The following is a 26,206-nucleotide window of genomic DNA, read 5'->3' as shown; positions in this document are numbered from 1 at the left end:
AGCCATCATTAATGTGCCGTAACAAAAAGTTGGAGGGAGACAGTAGCGTCCGTTATGATAGTCATGCCGACGTTCTGCTTCAGCACTGTCAGGTGGACAAAAATAGAAGCAATAAATTAATTTTTGTTTTAGTTTGTGTTAATTCCTGTTTGTTTAGATAACACTTAGGTGAAGTCTTAAATATTTTTCTATTGTTTATAATGTAGTGGAACAGTGTCACCTTTTTGAGCAGGCCGCGCCAGACAAGCAGGCAGACGAAATACCAGGCAAACAGAATTCTAAGGCAGCTGATAGATTGCATTAAAGCTGGTATTGTAGTTGTTGAACCCCATCGCGTGCGGTTGGAAGAATCGCAAGCGAAAGCAAAGCATGTGAACAAGTAAACAGAATGGGAAGTAGGTGCCCGAACTACTTGAGTAAACGAAAGTAAACAAAAGCATGTGTTGTCAAAATACTTATGCCGTTATTAGCGTCTGTCTCTCTCCCGCTGCAGTTGTGCCTACCTCCAGAAAGAGAGCGCGTAAATGCAGTTATCAAAATACATTTTGCATGTTGTGCGTGCAGAGCAGCCATAATTAATGTGCCGTTGCGTGAAGTTGGGAATTAGCGTACAGTGGCGTCCGTTGTCATAGTCATACCGGAGTTCTGCTTGAGCACTGTCTTGAACTGAAACAGAAGCAAAAGTTAAAGATTTGTTACAATTTATAGTCATAGAATATTATCAACATTTTCTAGTTTGAGTTTTTTGAATAAACATTTAAGTGAAGTCTCTTGTTATTTTTTTTAACGTTGTCATAAATTGTTTAATTAATTGTTTACTTTATTTAGTTTTGCTCTTTGAACGTGGTTCCATTACAGCAAATATAATTTGTGTATTTTAGATAAGATCTCTATAATGCCGACAATAAATAACAAAACTCACAAAGTACGATTAAATCTACAGAGGGGTTTACTATGCATATATGTATGTACTTTATAATATATATATATGTATTTATCTTTAATTTAACACATAACTACGTTAGACACAGACCGTTAGACGTGCTCTAAGTTTAACGCAGGTGTTTAATGCTTTTATTAAGCGAAAATGAACAAAACTTTAAATTTTCTTTAACTTTTGCCATTTTGTGGTCTTTAGTCAGAAACATATATATACATATATATGTGTGTATGAATGGTATATATTATATATATATTATTATCGCATATCGTTTATAATAGTTTAATTACATTTATTTAAATTCGAATAGAGCGCACAGAGAGAAAAAATACATAGCGCTTAGTATTTTTATTTATTTCTTCTTGTTTAGGTTATGCTTTAGCTTTTAAATGTTGTTTTTTTTTGTTTATTGTTTAATAGGTTTAAGCTGTTGTGCTACTTGTGCTAACCACAGATAATTCAACTAACTGCCGCGAAGTGCATCTGACAAATAGGCATGCAAAATACAATACTTTTCATGTGTTCTTGCTGCTGTTGTTGCAGTTCTTGTTGTTGTATTGCCACAAAAACAACAACAACAACAACAACAGCGAGCAGCACATAGAACAATTAACTAATTTGCCCTTGCCTTTGTTTAATCTTTTTGTATTTTTGGTACATATTGTGCTTAAGTTTCTAGAGAATTTGACTTCTTTGCTTTTAGGTTCTCTTAATATTTTTCATATTTATCATATTTATATATAGTGTATATGTATATAGCATATGTTTGCACTAAACTAAAATTGAAGTTAAACACACAGCGTAGAGTGTCAATTATACATAAGCATAAAGTTTACACACTCGTATATTTATATATATATATATATATAGTATATAGTATATAGTTGTTTATATAGTTTATAGGAATCGGAATCTGGCTAATTTAGTTTTATGTTCAAATTGCCTGTGCCACAATTTGCTTATGCGTATGGTATGAGGTTTTATGTTTTAATCTTTCTATTAATTGTATTATTATTGTTATGTTTACGATAGATACTGTTGCTCAAATGTTGCGATTACAATTTGTTTGCTATATACAGAAAATGGGCGTGCGAAATGTCGTCTCCTATGTACAAATAATAATTGTTTTGAATGACAGTCAAAGTGTTTATTTATCCGCTGCCAAAGCGGCGGGCAACCCACAATTCTGGGTCTCCGAGTGGCGACGCGTCAGCAATGGATGCTGCTGCTGCTGCTGCTGCTGCTGGGGTGGCAACTGCTGCTGTGGATAGCTGTGGGGCAGCCCGTGACCATTGATGTACGGCAGAGCGTCGAGTTGGCCAAGTTTGCCCACAATTTTTGGTATTTTATCACTGTCCGTGCCAATTAGGCCAATTAGGCCGCTGCCGCCGATGCTGGCGCTGCCAATGCCGCCGCCAATAATAAGCTGCTGATGATTCTGATGATGATGATGATGATGGTGATGTTGGTGATGATGTTGATGCTGGTGATGTTGTTGATGATTGTGATTATGCTGATGGCTGATGGCCGGCGTGCTTTTGCATAGCGCCACATCCCTGTTGCAATTGCCGCCGTTCAGCTCCTGTGCGCCCTTCAGCGAGCTCGTCTTGCGGACGATGCGCTTCTGGTCGCAGCTTTTGCAGCGCGGCTTTGCCGTTGCCTTGCCCTGGCTGAGCGCCTGCAGATTGGCGGCGACCAGTTGTGCCTGCAGCGTCTTGGATGGCGAAACGGGCGTGCTGTCGTCCTCGCCAGTTGGTGGCGGCGTCGAGAGGCGGCTCGAGACGGTCGAGGAGCTGCTCGAGGAGAGGCAGCTGCTGCTGCGACTGCTGCTGCTGCTGCGGCTGCTGCTGCTGTTGGCGGCGACATAGCCATTATTCGTTGCAGTGCCATCATCATCATCATCATCATCATCATCTGCATCACTGGGCGGGTTGCTGCTGGGACGAGAAGCGATGGCAATGTCGTTAATAGTTGCGCTGCTTTTGGCCACATTCAGCCCATTTACGCTTGCTTCAGCTACAGCTACATCGGCCACATCCGCATCATCCGCAGCCAGCTTATCCTCAGTTAACGCCAGCTGGCTGTCGCTGTCACCATTCGCTATCACAATTTGCTCCCGCTGCTGCTCTTGTTCCTGACTAGTTTTGGTTTTCACATCGTCGGCCATGTCAATCCAATGGCCGCGATTATCACGCACGCCCTCAACGAGCGGCTCCAGCTTTTCCGAGAGCGTTGCAAAAGCCTAACGATTTGTAATTAATTAATTAATTATTTGTAATTAAACGAATGTAAGGCTGACAACTCACCTCATAGATGGGCAGGCATATGGAATCAATAAAGTTCACCTGCATCATGGGCAGCTCATCCTCCTTCTCGCGATTCATGATATCCTGTGAAAGATGGAGAGCATAATAATAGTTAGAACATATCTCAGTTGGTATAAATTAAATTTTAAGACCGCAAAAGGAAAGCGTCGAGCGTCGGACTGACAGGCGAGAAGTCGCCAAATCGACTCGAGAATCTTTAAGAAGTTTTGCAGTTTCAAACATTTCTAAAGTAGCACTCACAATGGGCGTTATGTTGAGCTCCTGTTTCTCCATGTCGCCCTGTTCGAAGAACTCGGAGCTAACCAAATCGGCGACACGCTTCTCAATCTCCCACGGCTTTGTAATGGCCGACAAATCACAGACAGTCATGCTCATGGCACGCAGCAAGGCGCGCGGCTCCTCGTCAACCCAATAGCTCAATGGCTCCTGCACGCTCTCCAGGAACGGGCCACGTTTTCTGCTCAAAATGAACGAGAGCAATCAGTAAAGAGCAAGGCAACTGAGTTGGGTTGAACTCACTTGAAATAGACAGCTAGATCCGTGGACAAAATGGCATCCTCGAGCACGCGTATAACCCGACAATAGTCATCTGACGACAGATTGGCCAGAATTTGATTGCCGGGACTGTTGAGTATCATCAAGCACTGATCGAAATGATGATGCTCCATGGTGGATGTGGAGTAGAGCTGCGCCAGCGGCGACGAGGCTCTGCAATAGATTAATTAAAAGCGAGCATTAAAAAGGGGTTCGCTTTGTAGCTCGCATAACAAGGACGACTCACTTGATCTGGAAGGAGTTGTTGGTCCCCCGATGATCGAGATCGTGGCACAGGCAGCCAATAATCAAGGCCAGGCATTCGATTTCGCCAAAGATCTTCCACCATTGCGTGGTCTAGATATAATTAACAATTGATTAGTTTAATTCTTGATAAACAGCCTCTCTTTGCGATTCTCACACTCACGGTTAAAATGGCAAACATCATTTGAGCCACATTGAAGGCGTGCCGCCAATTGTGATAGGTTACATTGCGATAGTTCTTCTTGACGCTCAGCAGCCAACGGCAGAGCACCTCGTAATCGATATGAAAACGCTCCACAAAATCGAGATCCAGAAACATGCGTAAACAGGCCTACAAATTGGAGAGGGCATTAAATAAGTTTATAGGATTTTGAGTGAGCTAAAAGGTTTACCTTTAGCGTATCATCGTCCTCGAAGTGTATGTCATCAAATTTAAAATCATGCAGACGAAAATGTACAGCAGAGGGCACACGCAGGCGCTGTAAAGAGATTTGACAATAGAAACGATTAAATTGATATTCGGTAGTTATCGATAGGTTTATCGTTGGGCTAGAGTGCTAGAGGAAAGTAGGCTTAAGCTGCTTTTCGAGAATTAATCTAGCCTCTAAGCTGACGTAGAGTGTGGAGTCGAAACAACTATACACATGCTCTGTTAATGTCCAGCTATTACTTGAGTTAGCAGGAAGAATTGAGTTTATCCTCGCAGCCCAGATCGGGGCTTATTCAGCAAGAGTACTCCTCTACCTAATCCTTCTCGCTGGTCGAACAACTCTAGCTTACATAGGCCCCAGGCACAGAAAAATCTGCCGATAGTTATGCCGCCTATCTCAATTTTGTGAGACTCTTCTTACATTACTTTTCCCTTAGGGAAAGGTTGAGTTCTACTAAATCTTCTACTTTTCTTCCAACTATGAAGTCCAGTCTGGGTTCATAGATGTGGAAAACAGGTAGAACGTACGAGCCTTATGAAGAGGCATTGCTGCACGTCATGAATCGAAGCACCTCAAGTTTTAATAGGGCTTGCAGGCTTTTTTAGTTATTTTGAATTTGTGCAAAATTTATTTAAAATCTTTAAGCCCTTCTTTCGTATATTAAAACTCCCTTAAAGCCTTTCTTTATCCAAGGGATAAGTTCAACTTATATTATCAAGTCCGTTCTGCGATCTGCTTCTATTGATTCCAATTGTTCTTTTATGTTCTACAATTTTGCTACTATTCTCTTTTTATTAAATTACTAAATTTTATTTTTTCTACGCCTTAATCCTAAAAACCTTAACTTTTAGTTGGAGCAAACGGAAGTTGAGGGAAATAAAACACACATGGGACTGTCCAGCCAGCTGCTGTCAGGAAATATTAATTGATGTCCGCACACAGCAGCTCATGATATACTCCCGGTTAGGCAAACACGCTTTGCCGGAACTGACAAAGAAGCTGCAAAAAGGGTTTTTTTTTTTGCTTCTGCTTCTTGCGTAATGTCATAATCGCCGGGTCTCTTCGGTAGAAGCAACGCGCAAAGAATGGCATAATTTTAATTAAAATTAATAACCCCCAGCATCAGCGTCGTCCACGTGCACGTCGGCGGTTGACAAGGCGACAGGCGGCCATAATTTTAGCCAGCATAATTACAGAAAGTGTGTGAAGGGGGGGGGGGGGAGAGGGAGTGGAGCGTCACAGCGGCAACAGGCAAGCGACAAGAGACAATACACAAAGACAAACAGAGAGACAGATGCGAAAACTTGAACCAGACCCAAGTCTATGGGCTTATAGATAAAGGAGAGTATGGTGGCTGGCAGAGGGAGGGGGGAGGGGGGGGGGTGGCTGCACGGGTAGCGGGTGTTAAAGTAGGGACTAGTATAACAAATGCTCTTAGCCAGTGTGCGAAAGTTTCTTTTTGTCATACTTGTGCGAACAAACTAATTACAACTGTCAACACGTTGGGCCCCAAACGGGTACGCCAAGGGGTGAGTGTGAGAAGGGGCAGAGGGGGAGGGGGGGGGGAGAGTAGAGGGACGACTAAGTGAGTGACTGCGGGGACAGGTTGTTCTTGCTGCTGCTGCTGCTGCTGCTGTTTCTGCTGCTGTTTCTGCTGCTGTCACGCAGAAATAATAAAAACATGGAAGCAGAAAAACAGACGGGCCAAAAGCAACAAGAATTTATGGAGTGGCATAAAACTGAGTCCAATAAATGGAGCCGAGAGAGTCCTAGGCCGTGGCCCAGACCATTTCTACCATACAAATTAAGCGTGCACGCAAATAAAATTAAGCATTTAAATGCAGTCCACCCCTCCCCCCTCCCCACTCCCCACTACCCTACGATAAAGCGTACGACACCCAGGGGTGCCATTTGAATTGTCAGCATTTAACTTACCCGCAGACGATGTGCCTCATCCATGGTGGCAGATGCATGATAGCTGAGCACCTCCAGGGTCACACTCTGCTTGGCCATGGCCACAATCGCCTTCTCGTACATGTGCGTATTGTGTATGCCCATGCCGCAGAATATGGCAAATGCCTCCACGAAGTTCTCATCGTTCTTGGTGAAGTCCTAAACAAACATAAAATAAATGAGATATTAAAAATATATTCCATATATACCCTAGATACATTAGGTACTAAAAATAAATTACTATTTTGAATTTATTTTAAATATTAAACAAATGAACCTTTTCTGAATAACGTATGCCTTACTTATAAATATTAAACTGTTTGTCCTGACTGACTGACCAAACCTTTAGAGCTACGAAGCTGAAATTTTCACTGTAGTTACCTTATGTAATGAACGTGCACGGGGTTTCGAGGTTGAAAAACAATTTCAAAAAAATCTTTGTTCAACTTGAGTTGAGGGGTGTTTAAACCTCTCGAAAAATGCATTCCTTTAAAGTTTGCAAATATTTGTATGCCTGTTTGTACATACATATGTACATACATGCATATGTATATACATACATACACACACACACACACACAAACACACACACACATATACATACATACATACATACATACATACATACATACATATATACACACATACATACATGCATACATGCATACATAAATACATACATACATGCATACATACATACATGCATACATACATACATACATACATACATACATACATACATACATACATACATACATATATACATACAGACATACAGACATACAGACATACAGACATACAGACATACAGACATACAGACATACATACATATGTACACTACTGTACATATGTACATACATACATACATATGTACATACATACATACATACATATGTACATACATACATATGTACATACATACATAACAACAACAAAATAACAACAAAAAACTAACAACAAAAAAGTCACTACACTACTAGCTTAGCATGAAAAGCAGCAGAGCCTACTTGAATTCTTGAGAATCGAGGAGGAGAGCACTTGGTAGAAATTCGTTTTATTTAAATTTGCAGCACAGCGCCAAATAAGCTTGGTCTGCGTTTGGTATTAGAAACCAAACATACGTGCATACATATATACATAAATGCATGCATACACACACACACACAAACAATCATACAAACACGCAAACAATTATACAAACACCCAGCCGTAAGGCAAAGCGGTCTATAGATAATTTCCCATATTAGAGCTCATTTTTGACCCAAAAGAAAGTTTCAGCATAAATTTCTATTTTGTCACGAATCAGTCAGGACAAGCTCTTCAATATTTATATAATTTATAAGTAGAATTCATTTATACTTAACAAGCTAGTTCTACTTCAACCTAAAGCCATGTTCCTAGTCAACAAAAGTTCTACTTTAGTCTATAATCAAGTTCATAGTCAATAATAGAATATTTTTTTCAGTGTATGCTCAAAGACTTACCAGCTCATTAAACTTATTTATTAGCTGTATGACGCCAATGATCTGACCCAGCGAGTTCTTAATGGCCATGCAGAGTATGGAGCGATGCTTGAAGCTGGAGTTCTCATCGACGCTCGCATCGAAGCGATCGTCCTCGTAGGCGTTGGGCACATTGACCGTCTCGCCGGTGGTGGCCACATGGCCGGTGATGCCAATGTTGATCGGGAATCGGGACTCGTAGGGGCTGGTGCGTGAGTTGGCCTCCTCCTCGCTCAGATCGTTCGCCTCAAAGTCAAAGACACGCGAGAAGCTGCCCTTGTCCGCCTCGTGGACGAGCAGAATCTGGACGCGCTGGCACTGGATGAGACTCTGCATGTGGGTGAGTATGCGGAAGACCATGTGCTCAATGGTGCTCTGCTCCTCGAAGATCATGCGCGCCAAATCGAGCAGCACCTGATTCCGTTTGATTTCCAGCTGAGATTTCTCAAATAATTGCGCATTGCGCAAGCCAATGCCACAGAACTGCAGATACGAGGCGAAGACCTGTGTGCAAAGAAAGGAATTAGTTTTTTCGGGCAACAAGGATTATTATTATAATCAGACATTCATCACGAGCTGTTGTTGTTGTTGCTGTCAGCACACCACATGGCAATAATAGACATGGGTGCGTAGTCGGGCCTGCCAGACTAGCAGATACCTCAAGCCCCAAACACACGATTATATAGACAGAAGGGCATTCTGAAATAACTTCGGTGTTCATAGTCCGATCTTAATGAAACTTCGAGGGAATACAAATTGCATTTAAATGTGTGTAAATACTAAAGGGCAAGCCTCTAGCTTTAATTTCGTTCTTTGGGGTATATGGGGGAAGGTATCCAAAAAAATAACATGTCTTTAATCTGTGTATACTATATCTATATGCCAAGTTTGGGCGCATAAAGATTTTATAATCAGTGCGATTTGCTTTAAAAACCTTCTTTCGAAATCGATATTTATCTATACTATGAAAATGGAAGAAGATATCGAAATATATGATAAACTATTGCTATATTTAAAGTGAGAGAATATATATTTCTAATATTTTTCGAGATAGACGTATGATCACAGAGAAACGGACATAGCTCGATCCATCCGATCAAGAATGTATGTAAATTATGCCTGTTACAAAAAGTTGCCCAAAAATATAATACCGCTTTTGACTATTTGATATTGGGTATAGAAGCACGAGCACAGCGCGTGGATGCCCGGGATAATCCCATGTGCTGACATTTCGCCAAAGCTTTTGTACAACAACTTTTGCTCTTTGTTAAATAATAAATGCAATTTACGTACGTCAGGCACTGTGTCAGCAGCGGCCACTTTGCTGCCACACTTTTGCCATTTTTGCTGTGCTGAAACAAAGAACCCGCTGCATTTGGCAGCCAACTCACCTTTTCATCGATTTCCGAAAAGCATTCGCCATTCATTTTATTAATCACCTGCGCCACGCCAATCACATCGCCACCCGAATCCTTGATGGGCATACAGAGCAGCGCCTTGGTCCGATAGCCGGTCTGCGAATCAATCTCACAATTGAAACGCTCATCCTGAAAAGGAAATGCATGTTTAATATATGTGGGATCTGGGTTAAGTGATTTATATGGTATGAAGAGAGTTTAAGAGTTGAAAGGATCTGCAGCAAAAGGGTTTATAAGTAATTCTCCAAGCTAAGGAATTAGAACATTTAAGGAACAAGTCTTAAAATCCTTTTAAGAAAAAATATTCTATAAATAATGTTCGAAATAATTGATAAATATTCTAGACAAGTTTCCATACAAAGCTGGTCTATTTGAAATTACACTTTCCAGTTATGAAAGTAACGAATTTTGGAAGTGAATGCTTCTCAAATAAAGAAGTTACCTTTTAAGATTCTTTTGACAGACACCTGTGAAAGGTGAGGTGTAACAGTAGAAGACGCCTTTCTAAATATAGATTTATTTGGACAAATGTCTTTATTTATACACACGTCTAGACTAGTCATAAGAGACATTCTGCTGTCAGACTGGGAAGTATTTCATGTATGCTTCTCTCTTCTTTCGGCTACTCCCATTTTGAGCTGTTAATTCTGGTGTTTGTGTAGGTCATCATGTTTCTGGTCATGTTATTGTCGCTGACTTGCATTTTTGTGTGATCTTTTATTTCGTGCTCGTACAAATGGTGTCATGCCCACAGTCCAAATAACTCGTGCTAACTTCTCTCTTCCATAGTTTCGCCCTGCCCCTTGGAATCTGTGCCCTCCTATACACACCGAATTGCGCAGAGTTATCAGCTTCTACTGTCCGTCTATCTGTCTGCCAAATTCACTTAATTGTGCTAAAATGTTTTGATAAAAGAACTAACACACCCCGCATCCCCAACAGCCCAGGAGGGGAGATGGGTGCGTGCGTCATATTTAGGTGCCAACTGTTTGTTGTAGACGATTGTTGGCCCGGCCTTAAGTTGACTTTAACAGCACAGATAAACGACACGAGCCAACTCAGGGGGCACTTTTTATTTTTTATTGTTTGGCCCCGCAGCTTAAAGCCTTTAAAAACGGGGGGCGCTCACTTCTATCAGCAATGATATAATAAAACATTGCCCAACACCCGTAGCATTGGCTAAAAATGTTGCCTTCAACTAGTCGTTGGCCGCAAGATTAATTACGGCCCAATTGGCTCTGAGCGGCTGAGAAAAATGCACACACAATTCGTTTTTCTTTCAGTGGGCAATATTGAAACTTCTTAAAAAAATGTATATAGCTTTTCAATTGGGTGTGCTTGACTAGGAGATACGCTTTAGCTCAGGTTATAAAGTATATTCAAGTTTCTCCCTGCTAGCTATGACAAATAGTTATCCAAGGTAAATGTTATGCTTATTATGTAATAGTTATTTAATTTGAGCGGGAAATAGAAGAATTGTGTATATAGTTTCTCTCTGCTTTTGACTACAGAAGAGTAAAACAATTTGTATGAAAATTGAAGGATATAGATGATATCTATACTATACCAAATCTGATATATATACTATACCAAATGTGCGCTTAAAGTTTCTCTCTCTATAAGAAAAATTTTCAAGTAAGTTGTAAACTAACGAAGGAATTAGTATACAATTTTGTAGATATAAATTTACCAAAGATAACGACATATATTATAAAAATATACAAGGCCTAAAGCTGTCAAGTGCGCACTTCAAGTTTCTCTCTCCACAAAAAAGTTAACTAAGCGATTATTATACAAAATGGCGGATAAAGGGGTACCAAAGATGAAGACATATAAATATACTAAGCTTGACGCCATTATCTGCGCACTTCAAGTTTCTCTCTGCTCCAGACTGCAGTATAAAGATTCTTGAACAATTTTGGAGTTTATCAATTGATAATTATGAAATTTTTAGGATATATACCAGATGAGCTGCTAAAACTTATCTAGATGAAATACATGTTCCATAAATGAAGAAACAAAAACTTCTTCTGCCTGTTGCGCTTGCCCAATATACTGCTCATGATTTGAGCACGCTTACAGGGTATTTACAAAACCAATATCCGGCACTTGAAACACTATCTCCAATGTGGCATGTGTATAGGTTTTTGGACTGAATCCTGCGACCGCCTGGCACCATAAATCTTGCGAGTCTCGAATTTGCCACAGCTCTCGAGTGTTTGTTGCGCTTGATTTATGGTCAACGAGAGAATGGCATTCAAATTTGTCAATTCGATGCTAGCTGACGATGAGACCGAGCTGAAAACTTTCCATTTGGTTAGCTTGCGTTGAACACTGACCTGGTAAGCATCTGGTATATTGACCGGCTCGCCGCTCTCTGCCACGTGACCGGCAATGCCTGTGCCCCATGCAACGCGCACTTCCTCCTGCTGTTCCATTTCCTCGACTGTGCTGCGTGGGCAGACATCGAACAGCTTCGATACGAGGCATCTGCGAATATTTAAAGAACTATTTAATATACTTTTCGTTAATTAAATAATTTAAGTAGATATTTATTTAATTTATACATATACATAAACACAGAGGTCTTGCTCCTGGCGTGAATTTACCGAAAAATGTTGCAATTAGTTGAGACTACAAAATGGCGCCACAGAGCACAAAATGGCCCCCTGCGGACCGTGCGTGTGTGTGTGTGTGTGTGTGTGTGAATTACAGTTATGAAGCCAAAACTGCAGCAGAGAAATCATAAAATGCCAAAAATAAATGCCATCAAAAATGTTGCACAGACAAAGTTGAAGCTGCTGCTGCGCAAAAAGTTGGCAGCTAAATGGCTCTGGGCCAATGAAGTCATCGCCGCTTTGGCAGCAGTAGAAGTAGCAGTAGCTATAACAGTAGCAATAGCAGTAGCAGTAACCGTAGCAGTAGCAGTAGCAGCACGGGCCAAAGCACTTGCCTGATTACCAAATTCAATTTGCACAGCTATTAGTGTTAAATTTCGTGTAGCCCTTAGACGCAGACGCAATGGGGCTAAATTGTAGTCTAACTGCAAGTAAAACAAGTTTTTATAGCCGCCTCTTTTTATGACTTTAGTTTACTTGTTTGAAAATTTGCTTCATATTATTTTAAACTAACTCAGTTAGAGGGCCAGTTAAGCTCAAACATAATTAATCGACAAGCTTTGTCTGCAACTTGGACTTAAGCAAGCAAATGCTTAAACTGTTTGAGAATTATAAGCAAGCAAGCTGTATTTATAGCTAATTGTGTTTCAGCGTTTGCGTTGCTTGTGCTTATTATAGGATAGTGCTATAAAAAGCATATTTGCAACACTGTTTAACACTGCTCAATTTCAACAGTTACCAACACTGTTAAATGCTTATAGTTAATTAGATAATTATTACAGTAATATATTGAATTCGAGAAGAAAAACTTTAAAGGAGATTAAGACTTACATACATAAATCTCAAAAAAATATTAAAAATATTTTTAAAATTTTAAATATTTTGAAAATATTAAAAATAGTTTTTGCTATTTAATATTTGGACTATAGGTATCTAAATAGGATACATTATTTTTACTGTATATTTTTATACATATATATTCATCTTCTAGATCCGTACACCCATTCAAGATAAAAGAGATTAAATATCTTTATATTTTATTTGTTTTCTACTCACTTTTTGAGTCCATCGGCGCCATTGCAGCGACCCTGCACCAGAAAGAGTGAGCCGCGATCCGCATTCAACAATATGGACACATTCTGCAGGATCTTGTGACACAAGGTGCGCACCTCCAGCTCGTTGCAAATGTCCTTCACCTGCAACAATGTTGGCAATCGAAAAAAGTCACAAAACGTTTTCAACTAATTTACGGAATTATGGGCAAAGTGTCGCATTAAAGTTAAAGTTCTCAATAAGTGGGGGCCATAACGAGTGCACTTAATGTGGTTTCTGGTTAAACAAACAAGCCAATCAGCCGCACACAATGGCTGAGTGGGTGATTGATTGACTGACTGAGTGATTGACTGATTGACTGACTGATTGCGTGAATGACGTCTGCGACAATTTAGCACAGCGATGTTTGTTTGGGAATATGCCTCTATGCCTCTATGCCTCTTAACTGTTTGCTGATAAAAACGTCAGCAGCTGCGGCAAATACGCGCATGTGTGCAAAATCAATTGGAACAACATGAAGAAATTATCGAACAGCAATTGACTGACTAGAAGTTACCCTGCAGGCAGGGTATATGAGAGCTAATGTGGCAAGTTATATGTCTACAGCTATAATAAGCGGACTGACTAGAAGTTACCCTGCGGGAAATATGGCGCTAATAGGGAGAAGGAGAGGGATGAGGCAATAAATTTGATGTCCATAAAGTGATAGACTAGCAGTTACCCTGCTGACAATATGACGCAAAATTTTCATAGGGTATATGACAGCCAATCAGGTATATGTAATTTTATAAAGTGATTGACTAGTAGTTATCCTGCAGGCCAAAACTATAATAAATTGATTGACTAGCAGTTACCCTGTTTCTATAATAGTTTCTGAGTTTATACAGAAAATGACTAATAAGAGAGGGGTATTCCGCCTTTGTTCTACACAAACCCACGTTGAGCGCCATTTATAATATAGTCCGTTTCTTGTGGAATAAAACATTAGTAGAACACTTCTTTTACAAAGCTATGGCTCTAAGATATCAGAAAATCACAAAATACATAATATGAAATCATATTAGAAAGCTAGATAAATATAAACCAACGGGAGGTCAGATAAGTTCCCGAAAATGCAATTGTACTCCTTACCCTAACTTTTAATACGATGTTATCTATAAAAAATGCTACCTCACAGTGATTATTATATTGTTTTCAAATATATTCCTAAGCGTGACGCAAATTTCCCAAATAATTTCAACCAGATTTGTTTGGTTTACATTCATTTATATGAGCATCAAAATGAGCGCAGGTCGAATCTTTGGGTCTCATGTCTATCAAACAGCTTTTGCCAAGTCAAAGGTTACAGGGTATAAGAAGTCGTGCGTGTTAAGCTATTTCTATAGGATCTAAGCAATTACAGGGTGTCAAACTACGTGCAGCGTATAGAAGATGTTTATAGTGAAATGACGCACAGGCGTTTTAACGACGCGAAATTGAAATTCGTAGGAAAATTGCATTAGGCGAGGCGTCGGTCATAAAGAAAAATTCGCGGTACAACGGGGCGTATGACGCATGTTAATTGAGAAATGTACAGAATTTGATGCATGTGTGTTTAACAATAACATTAATAATAATAACAATAATTGGGAATTGGGAAGTGAGTATAAACAATTTGATTAAAACAATACGAACCAGCTCGAAAATCAGCTCCTTCTCGTCCAGCTGCTTGAGCTCGTTGCGGGAGAGACGCTGCGGCCGTTGATGGCAATGATGATAGGGATACCATTGCGGATTTCCGCCGGGACTTGTGGCACCAATTGTTGCTGTTGTGGCATTGCAATTGCTGCTGCTGCTGCCGACAGCGCCGCCAGCCTGATAATGGCTGTGCTGATAATGCTGATGATTGTTGTGATGATGATGATGGTTGTGATTATGATGATGCTGCGGCTGATACTGATATTGCCCGGACATAACGCCGCCAACGTTCTGCAAATTGCTGCAACTGCCGCTCGTATTATCCAGCTGCGGTCCAATGCTCAGAAATGTGAGCGTACCGTCAATCGTATTCACAATCGGCTTGAGCAGGCCGCCGCGTTCAAACTCGTGCGCCGATATTTTGCTGCAAAGGGAAAGGCATGGCTGGATTAAGCGAAATCTGGTCTGTTGCAGGACTTTCTGTTGCACTTACCGCACGGGCGTTGTGGCGCCGGAGCCGCCACGTGAGCTGCTCGTCTGGCCATTGGGATGCGTGGGTGAGCTGCTGCTGATGACATCGTTGCCAGCGCTGGTGGCATGCGACACCAGCCAGGCGTCCACGGTCTGACGCGTCGCCTTCCTATCAAAGAGAGAGGGAGAGAGAGAGCGTGAGTGAGTTTTGCTGTCACAGTGCAAACATATTAAAATGCTATTAAGAATTAAGAGACTTTACCGCCACATGCGCGAGATTGTCTAATAAAATGCCAGCTCATAAATATTCAGCATGCGAAATATTTTTGCACTAGCTGACTTTTTTGAAAGGACACACATGCGGCGGGCAACACGCGCTGGCGGCATAAAAATTCGAGCAATCACAGCTCCACAACTCTTTACAGCATGAACTCAACTGAAAGACTGGACTGCACCATGGGTCAAATTGCAAATTTTTTGGACATAATTAAATAGAGCAAAGTGAGCACGAAGTTAAAGAACCCATCCCCAGTGAAAGCAAACTATTTTGTATTGGGAATCTGCCTAAGGGTACCACATGCAATTGATGAGCATTATTCATTTGAGCTGTGCAATGCCGGGTAATTTCCTACAGTATAACAATAAAATATTAGAACAGCTGCTCTGTTTAACGGCTGTTATCCTAACAGTTGCTGCACATGTTACCTTAACAGTTGCTCCCGATGTTATCTTAACAGCTGTTGTTGATGTTAACAATACAATTTATTATTTAACATACTTTTAAGAAATGAGTTTCTGTCAGAAAAACCATTTTCTTATCTTATAGTAGATCGGTTGCTGTTTATGTTATCTTAACAGCTGTAGCTGATGTTATCTTAACAGCTGCTTTCGATGTTATCTTAACAGCTGTTGGTGATGTTAACATAACAGTTTATTATTTAATGAACTTTTAAGAAATGAGTTTCTGTCCGAAAAACGTCCTCTTTATCCCATCGTTGGCTCGTCCAGTAAGCGGACCTTCAAAGAGCTAGAAAACTAGTTGGGAGCAGGAGCAGCGGGGGAAACGGGGACTGCGAGTCCATGTGCCTGACATATTCTTATGCAAAGTACACAAAATGAAGCCTTTTTCTGCCTCGTTTAATGCTGGCCACACGCCCAACGGCGGCGGCGGCCAACAAACTGTGAGCTGTGACCGAGGCGAGCCACGTCTGTTGGCCATGAAAATAAAGCCCAATTTATGTTTTTAGTTGTTAGTGATTTTTATTATATGTCATAGCCAAAGGCCGACAAACAGAATGTGCCTGCCAAACACACACACACACACACACACAACCATTTGTCTAGGACCTTATCTCTGCCGCCCTTCCTTCCGCTCTGTGTGTGTGTGTGTGAAAGTCAATTTCCGGTTTACGGCGGAAAGGCCGGCCAGCCGCATGGCTGCGCACAAATATGGCACAAAGTATGACATTGGCACATGACAATGCAGTTTAAACAATCCTTTGTGAGGGTCCTAAGCCAAACAAAGTATCATAACTTTAGATTTTCACATAATATTTGTTATAATAAAGTTGTCGCTTGCCCAGAATTATAAAAAAATTCGATTAAACGGGTTTAATGCGCAAGGCGTTGAGCGGTTTTATCGATACGATACTTTATTCGTGCTTTAGTAAAACTTTAGCTGCGGTAAAGTATCGAAATCGATAAAAAATTCGATTGGTTTATCGATTACTTTGTATCGTATTCAGTTTAACATCAATCGTTTATCGATGGTTATTCAAATAACCAGCATTTCGTTCGTATATTAAAAAGAAACGACCAAAAGACTTACATCATCTGAATAATATCGATCAGTTTTTGATAACATACGCTTTTAATCGACTTCATTTCAAGTTCATTTGAATGAAATACATTGAACGATTCATTAAATTCCTAAACTGCTGAATTTTATAAGGAATAATTGAAATATATATGAAAATGCATATATACATATATCGAAATATCGAGTAATCGTAAATATCAAGTAATCGATAACATGAGTATTGCATCGACTCAACTTTCATTGTATTCAAAGCAAATATTTTGGCGACCCATTCAATTCATAAGCAGTAATGTGCCCTTAAATATATATATAAATATCGATAAATTATCGATAACAGGGGTATTTTATCTAGCTTAAGGCTGAATCTTCATAGCTTACCTTATGAAATAATCCTGTACAAACTCCTGATTCTCATCCAGCCACGCCTCCATGCGCGCATGCTCCGGATCATAGGGCCGGCTTAGCTGTGGCGACGACGTCTGATGATAGGGATGCGAATAGCTCTGATATAGTTGCTGCTGCTGGTGATAGAACGGCTGCTGTTGGTGCTGCTGCTGCTGCGGCTGATAGACAGCCGCTGTGCTGGCAACATAGCTGCCGCCGCCGCCGGTGCCGCCGCCGTTGATATTGCTGGTGCTGCCGTTGCCGTTGATGTTGATGTTGCTGTTGCCGGTGCCGCTGCTGCTGCTGTTGTTGTACTGATAGTGGGCGGGTTGTGGCTGTTGCTGTGATAGCGGCAGGGGGACACCGGTGCGTTGTGTGGCAATCAGCAGGCTATGCTCGCCCATACCGTACCCTGTGCCCCCCTGCTCCGCGGGCTGTCGTGCCGCTAGCTGCAGCGGCGTCGATGCTGGCTCCTCAATGCTGCGCAAATGCAGGCCTGCAAAACGAACAAAAAACACAAACAACACAATCAACATTTAATGTCAAGCTTTAAATATTACGTTTTAAATTGTATTTGTTTTTTCATTTATATTTTCATTTCAATTTTTTTTGTATTTAAACTTTTGCCCGTGCTGACAGCTTTTATGTGCGCGCGTCCCAATTCGATTGCACGACATTTGCATTGCAAATGGCCAACATATCCTTTAAACCCGCTGCAAAGTCACGCGCCGCCAACCACGCGACCCCCAGCGCTGGCAGAGGGGTTGGGGAGGGGAGGGGTAGGGTGGGGAGTGGGCACAACCATGCCCCTCTGCACTCTGTATACAGCTACAACCCCTTTTCCCCTATAGACTATATGCAAATTGCTGTTGCTTTCTGTTGAAAATTTATAATTTTAGTAGAGCGAAAAAAAAGACGAGAAGAAAATTGTTGAAGAAAATATTCTTTTTGTACATAAATTCCGGTTAAATTGCTTTTCCAGCTCATCAATTTTGGCCGACTGTCTGGCACGTCTGTGCGACAATTAAGGGCATTTAATGCGCTTGCCACACGCTGCGTATACGTAATGGCCATAAATATCTCCGCGGCTCAGACGGTTCAAATCGCGACACAAACTGTGCCAAGAGCTCACATTTACCGGAAATATTGGCAATTTTCTGTGAAATATTGACACAGTGCTCAAGGCAGCCCGCCCCCTCCGGCCACGCCCACATCTGGTAGTCTGGCGCCCATTTGTATGCCGCCTGATTAAGTGCTAAAAATAGATATAAATACTTGTATCGCTGTGATGGATGTCTAAGGATATCAGCCCTCGAGTTATTATTATTATTCAACTGGAAATTGTGACTTCTCAACAACTGAGTGTGCGTGTGTGTGTGTGTGCGGCTGGGTGTATAAATTTGATTTATGATCTACTTTTTGACGCTTAGCAACAAAATAAGTCAAACAACACAGGCCAAAACCCCCTTATACACACACACACACACACCCTCTACACACACAATCAAATATAAAACGAGTTGCTCCTGTCAACTGATAATTTGACTCTCGGAGTCAAACTGACAAACTGTAGCATTTACAAATTGTTGTCGTTGCCTGTGCAAACATTCTGGCTAAATTTATGAGCTTGACGATTTTCATTCAATTGCAGCCAAAAATGGGTCACGCAACGCCAGCTGTGCACTTGAATGGACTTTGAAGACTCGCAAAACCAACCAAAAGTTGTCTGCTGTAATAAAAAGTAAATTAGCAATAATAATAATTAAAAATAATTATATTAATCTTAATTAGAAGATAAGTAATGCTGCTTTTTACGCCCATTAACAAACTCTTTAACAACATAAAGCTGTTAGGCTGTACATTAACAGCCTCTGTTGCTGCTAACAACATAAAGCTGTTGAGCTGTACATTAACAGACTCTGTTGCTGTCAACAACATATTGCTGTTAGCATTTAAATTTTGTGTGTGAAACGAAGAATTTAGCTTGAATTTAATATATATGGCATTTGTTCAAATATATATAACTCTTTAATACAGACTTTATTTGAATATTTGCAACATAAATATATTTGATTTGTATTTATTGTATCAACAATTTCTTCTGTTGCTTGTTTTCATGGAAATTACAATAATTACAATATTTCTGGGAATAAAATCATTTTGAATTTTCCACACAAATAAAATATTGTATATTTGCATTTTGCCATAATTTAAGCATAAATATGAAATTTTTTGAGAACATTTAATTGCATGTTATCTGGAATTTTGTAGAGCTGGTAAATTGTGAATTTTACGTATTTTTGCTTCTGCTGCACTCGAGCGCACTTCAAATGATATTTTGTCTTTTGTGAATGCTTCAAATTGAAGCTTATCTGATGAATTTCCTTTGCCATTTAATTTTCTTTTATATTTTGGTAAATTTCCTCCTTTCTCTTTCTTTTTTTTGGTTTCTTTGCAGCTTAAGCTACATATAGAAGCTTAAAGTCGGCCACTTAATGTTGAGAAATTTATGAGCAGCCACTGGAGGGTGAAGGGGGCGGGCGAGGGGCGGGGGCGGGGTTGTGAATAAAGAGAGACGAAAGCAAGTGCTGCACTTACATGCCACATGAGCGCACCCCTCCCATTGCTGCTGCTGCTGCTGCTGCTGCTGCTGCTTCTCATCTCATGCCACATTTAATCTTTTAAGCTGCATTTGCCTTGCGCAGGCAACATGCAACATGCTTAAGCTGCTGCAAAACATTTGGCAGCAGCAACACTCGAACCCCACGTGTCTCGCCCCCGTCGACAGCTGCTACATCTTTGCCCACTCAAAGTCAAATGACAGCGTCATGGTGCACGAGTGGGCGCTGCCACGCCCCCAGCAGCAGCAGCAGAGGCAGAGGCAACACAAACACCAGCACTCTCCTGGCATTGGCACTCTTTGCTGCGGTTTGACGATGCGTCAGCTTTATGTAAGACACATCCATCCCAGACCCCATGTCCCCCCTCAGACCACGCTCCGCCCAGCGTCTTGCATTGGCAAATTTTTACACAGCATTGCAAGGGAATTTCACTTTTAGCAGCAGCAAAAAAAAATATATACACATATATCTCTAGGTATTTATTTATGGGAGTTGCTCGACTCGCAGATACATGTGGCAATGCATTGTAGATTACCAGAGGAAAGTCATTTTTGGATAGCTTGAACCGTGTTGTAAATACTAAATGAATGTCAAGAAACTTGGTGTAAGCTGTAGTCAAATATAAGATTGAATCTCAGGAACGAAAGATGCTGCTTTTATCATCGAATATATTTTATATATGTAATATAATATACTTATATTATATAATAACATTATCAATAGATTTGCTTTTTAAATTAAATTTTTAACTCTTTTAATCTATACAAAACTTAGACTAACTAGAAAATATAAGCTTTTCTTCTAACTAAAATACTTGACTTTTATATAGATTAACTAATAAAATTTTGGAGATACTATGTTGAACTGAAATCGATTTAGATATTCGATATGAAAAATAAAATAAAAACATATTTATATTAAATTCACAATAAAATAAGAAATTGATGTAAAAAAATTAAGAAGTATTCGCTTAAATATTTATTTATTTAATTTTCCAGAACGAGGGCAAAAATCAAACAATTAAATGCTGGCTAAAAAACTCATTGCTGCTCCCTTTGATCTTTACCCATATTCAGATATTATCCCGCCCCAAAACTTATTTTTGGACTTCCAAAAAGAAATCCCCTAATTTCAAATTTAAATAAGAACAAAACTGTTTTTAGGATCAACAAAATAATGGGAAATTAAAAAAAAAAATGATAATACAAAGTGTTTTATTTCTTTATATTATTATTAAATATTTATTTCTGCCATTTTTAAGTTTTAATAAACTATTTCTTGGGAAGCTTTAAAAACGATGTTTTTTTTTAAATTTTATTTGTCGGCAATAAATTTGGGAATTGTGAAAATTGCATAAATAAATAAACCACATTTTTGTTACAATAAAATTCACATATGTCACGAAAAGTCTTACATAAATAAACTATTGTTTATTTTCAAATAAGAATTAGGTATAGGGCATCGAATACCCTCTGCGTTATATAGAGATTGTAGGGTATATGTGATATACGGACAAATATACACATGTTAAGTGTTGGTTTCTTGTAGTTGAAGCCAAATGCAAATTGAAAGTTGGCAAATGTGCAAAAGAGAAGCATTTTTTGTTGCTTCCTCTTTGCTAGACCCTCCCCCAACCCCCCCAACCCCCAACCCCCAACCGTTGCATTCTAGATGTTTAGATGCTGGGAGGGCAATGGATTGTTGGGGTTAGAGCTCGACAGACAAGTTTTGGCTTTGTTATTTTTGTTGTCACTTTTTGTTGTTGCTGGTTTTCTTGTGTGTGACAAAATATTTTGTGAAAATTGTAACGCAGTCAAGTTTTTGCCAAGTCATCTTGAGATGACTTTTCTCACCTGTTGTCTCCAGTTGCGGACTTTGAGTCGGAGTCAGTTGTTGTTGTTGTTGTTGCTGCTGCTGCTGCTGTTGTTGTTGTTGTTTGGAGTTCTTGTTCTTGTTTTTGTAGCGACAACCACGAAATCGACACATACTTGCCGCTTGGCCCATGGGGCCCGCCAGCAATGCGAATGTTAGACCCTCCGTCTTAATGAATTTAATTTTGTCAACTTTGAGCAGTTCCGCCGCGTAACGTAAGTTATATTTGGTGTTGTTGCTGTTGTTGTTGTTGTTGTTGTTGTTGTTAGTTGTTGCAGTTGTTGTCTTTGTTGAGGACTCAATTTTGTTGGCTTTATTGTGGCCAAATGGCCGCTGAATGGCAACACGAAAGTCTTGAAGAGTTTCGTTGTATTTTGTTGACTTTGGTATTGTTTATTGTTGTTGTTTTTTGGCCTAACAGCACTTTGTTGCATTTGCATAATAACTGTTGTTGTTTTTTGTACAGCTTGTCAATTGTTTAAATTATATTTATTTTAGTTTTTACAAGTATCAAAGTTCAGAGTTTGAGCTGTTGCTTGCCTTTGCGAACACTCTCACGACCTGTTGGGTAATTTACATTTTTTACTTCGTTTTCTATGCATCGATATTTTTGTGTTTGTTTTTATTTTTGTGCACATTTTCTTGCTGCATTTTCCATTTTGCAGCTTTAAGCTGCGGCTTTTGCCACGGGGCAATTCAATTAACACTTAAGCCGCAGCCCAAATGCATTGCAGACAGACGCCAATTGATAAACAAACAAAAGCCAAAAAGGTCCCTAACAACAAGCTAAGAGTGGACGCCAAAAGGGGCGGTTGAGGAGTGGTTGGACGAGGGGCAGAGTGGGGGGGGGGGGGGGGGCATGAGGGGGGTTAGATGTAGCTAGTTAGCGTGGGCGGCCACACGACTGGCAGACAATGCAGCCCACGTAGGCAGGCACCGAAATGTCAGTTAAATAAAATCAACATGGCCAACAACAAATGGCTCGAACCGAACGACCAAATACACGTGCACACATATGTAAGCCGAAAAGCAAACAGCGAAGAGAACAAGGACACGACTTGGAGATACCCAGTAGAGTGCACAAATGTTTGCAGATTAGAAAATGAAATTAGCTTAGAAACAACAAAGACCCTGCTTCAATTTGTGAGAAGAGCAAAAAGAGAATAATGTCAAGAAACAAGCAAGAGTCAGGCATACCCGACTAGATGATACCCTGTACTCGGCACTATGCAGCCTTAATCAAGATTTTAGCTTGCTTCTATACTCCCTCTCTCTCTCTCTTTCTCTCTTTCTCTCTCTCTTTCTTTCTCTCTCTCTCTCTCTCTCTCTTTCTCTCTCTCTCTCACACACACTCACACGCAAGCACGTCAGCTGCGCACTTTATGCAGCAACTGTGCCTTCTTCATCTTCTTCTTTACTTTGCGGCGCATGAAGCTAGCTTTACAAATGAGTTTGACTTACAATTTGGCAGCAATGGGTTCAGATATTCAAAAAAAGGATATAATTACGTATATACTGTCAGAGAAGCCACATACCAAGTTTGGTGTACCTAGCTTCTATAGTTCTCGAGTTATGCTAAAAAAAAAGCATACCTTAAAATCAATATAGTAGCTGATCATCAGACAGACATTTTTTACACTTTTATGAAAATTTTTCTACAAGCACTTCTTATACGCTCTATTTACAGATTGACAGAGGTGAAAATTGGTTCGCTTTGAGTTCGGTTTGGTTGGGTTAGTTCTGGTTCGGTTTGGAAACTGTTTGCATTTGACAGGAGGGAAAAAAATATAAAGCAAGTTGCCAGCCACTCGTAAGGGCAGACATACTCTCACACTCAGTCGCACTTTTGCACTCACTCAATCAGTCTGTCAGTTAGTCCGTCAGTCAGTTAGTCAGTCAGTCAGTTAGCCAATATGGCCGTGTGTATATTGAGAATTGTGTATTGAATTAACGGCAAGCATTGGCTGGCACACTTCAAGTGAAGAGATCTTCAGTGCTGTGATTTAATTTCAGCTGTTGCCAGCTGTTGCATCACTTGTTGGCAGCCCGTTGCACGTTGACAGCGGAAATGATTTAATTTCCGTTTTGAAGCACCAGCAGCAGCAGCAGCATCAGCAGTCAACTACAATAGAAATCAGGCATGTGGCATGCGGCAAGTGGCAGGCAAAGGGATTGTTGCAACTGCATTTCGCCATTGTTAGCCGCATTGGCCAAAGTATTGATGTTGATTCTGGCTGATTGCTAAATTGCAATGAGCAGCACATTGCTCCATTCTGTAATCCGAGTTGATTGTCAGAATTTGAAATGCGGTCTGAAATGCTGCTGATGCTGCCGGCGAGCTGCGAGCTGCTGACACAAGCAGCGCAAGAGTAAATAGTTTTTATTTAATTCTGTTTAGGGAATCAAATTTGGGAGAACATTTAAGGCCATTTAAAATAACAACTTTTTATGTGGCAACGAAAGAACAGCAACGACCTAATGTAGGTAACGAGTAATTAAAGTAGCGAGTAAACAGGATAACGAGTAGGATAAAAGGGAGCCCAACAATAACGAGTAGTTAACGAGCGAGCCGGAAATCCATGAGTAGGAAAACAGCGAGCTTTTTAGATGACAACTTGCATAATAAGGAGTTCAAAAGCAGCTAGCTTTTTAGATAGCGAGCTGCACAATAACGAGTACGAAAACAGCGAGCTCTCTAGATGAAAAGATGATTAATGATGAGTACGTAAGCAGTTAGCTTTATATATTGTGCACAATAAAGAGTACGAAAGCAGCGATTTTTTTTAAGTAACGAGTAAGAAAACTGCGAGTTTGGCGGTAGGCCTGACTATAACGAGTAAAAAGTAGCGAAATGTTAATTAGAAATGTAATTAAAACTAATTAAGTAGACGAAAGGAGAACTGGAAAAAGGCAAGTGAGAATGCAGCGAGTTTGAAGACAGTCTTAACCATTTCGAGTAGAAAAGCTCGAACCGATATACGTAACGAGTAGAAAAGTGACGAGCTTGGAGTTTGTAGCGTGTAGTAGAGCTGCGACAGTGCACCTTAAAACTTACAAATATCTTCTCATTAGACGAGAGAAACTCAGAACTAATTAATAGTATATATATATATATAACGAGTAGAAAAGAAACGAGTTTCAGAGATCGTGCACCTTGAAACTAACTAGTGCCGTCCCATAAGACCAGTGAAAGTTAGAAATAAAATAAAATATATTATATTTTAATGTTTTAAAATTGCAATTTCCTCAATTTCGCAGAGTGCCCTCCTTCCAAAGTTCTTAAAGTCATGGGGAAAAAAAAAAGAAAAACCCACAACAAATTTTACAAAATAGTTTTCAAATGCGCTAAATAGCTTTAGGCAGCAAAAAGTTTCGCAGCGAACTATTCACGAACGAAGAAACTCTAAAAATATTTAATGTGGCCCACGCAGAGCCACTAGAGGCTATCAAGCATATATTATTCTGCAGTAAAAGGTTGTAAATTAAGTAAAGCACAAGAGCTAAACTAACCTAAACTGCGCTCTATATATGTGTGGACGAGGTCTCTGTTAACTATGACTACATATCATTAGTGAGTGTGTTTTCCTGGAAATTCGCAGCTTGCAGCAATTTGCAATTTGCAGTTTGCAATTTGTTGCCACATTGCTCATACGCACCGCAGTCGCAGACTATTAAAAATGTGCTCAGTCCTAAATGATTTGCATCAAGCTTGTTGTTGCTGCTCTCTGCTCTCTGCTCTCTATTCTGGGTACTCGTATGTACCCCTAGCAACCGGTGGATAACCACAAAAAGCAAAAAAAAAAAAAAAAAAAAGAAGCAAACCACAAAAACTATTTTTATGCCAATGGCGACAACCGCAGAACCTCACACAGACACTCAAATACATAAAAGCACACGCATACATAACAAATACTGAGAATAGAAGGGGGGGGGGGGGGGTAGTTTTAGAGGTAGGGGTAGGCGGTTGGCGGTCGCTTACATTATGTCAATAGCATAGGTAAAAATAATAGTGGGCAGTCGAGGGAGCACGGGCTACGTCAAACTGTCCGACTGTCCGGCTGTCCGACTGTCCATGTCTGGCTAAGCAAACGATGTTCATTAATGGCGCACGCCAGAGTTTTGCAAGCGTCAAGCTAAGATAACAGATAACAAAAGCTACACTGAGCGAAAAATTGAGCAAAAACTAATGATAGCGCACATAAAAGTTGAATGAGAAACAAGTATATAAGGAAAACCAAAACAACACTGAGAACAAATTAAAACAAATAGCAACAGGCAGACGGACAGGCTTACAGACGGAAATATCTGATCTAGAATATGTA

The 26,206-nt window shown here is 40.2% G+C and overlaps 1 protein-coding gene across 1 annotated transcript; it reads right to left on the bottom strand.

The window, feature by feature from the left end:
- Nucleotides 1-795: 795 nt before the first annotated feature.
- On the bottom strand, nt 796-22,111 carry Pde11 (Phosphodiesterase 11). The gene is made up of 17 exons (XM_064690302.1): nt 21,866-22,111; nt 17,707-17,887; nt 17,386-17,670; nt 15,211-15,357; nt 14,715-15,141; nt 13,044-13,183; nt 11,709-11,859; nt 9,343-9,498; nt 7,934-8,455; nt 6,432-6,608; nt 4,458-4,544; nt 4,229-4,396; nt 4,049-4,158; nt 3,787-3,975; nt 3,508-3,724; nt 3,247-3,330; nt 796-3,182 (listed from the first exon to the last, which is right to left on the bottom strand). Exons 1-17 carry the CDS (start codon nt 22,014-22,016, stop codon nt 2,088-2,090), a joined length of 4,287 nt encoding a protein of 1,428 aa, XP_064546372.1. The 5' UTR covers nt 22,017-22,111; the 3' UTR covers nt 796-2,087.
- Nucleotides 22,112-26,206: the final 4,095 nt, after the last annotated feature.

The sequence above is a fragment of the Drosophila montana genome, unplaced genomic scaffold (genome assembly GCF_035044405.1).
Source record: "Drosophila montana isolate Dmon_TW-CO22-7 unplaced genomic scaffold, ASM3504440v1 contig_3257_1, whole genome shotgun sequence".
NCBI classification, from domain to species: Eukaryota; Metazoa; Arthropoda; class Insecta; order Diptera; family Drosophilidae; genus Drosophila; species Drosophila montana.
This window is presented reverse-complemented; position numbering and strand designations above follow the sequence as displayed.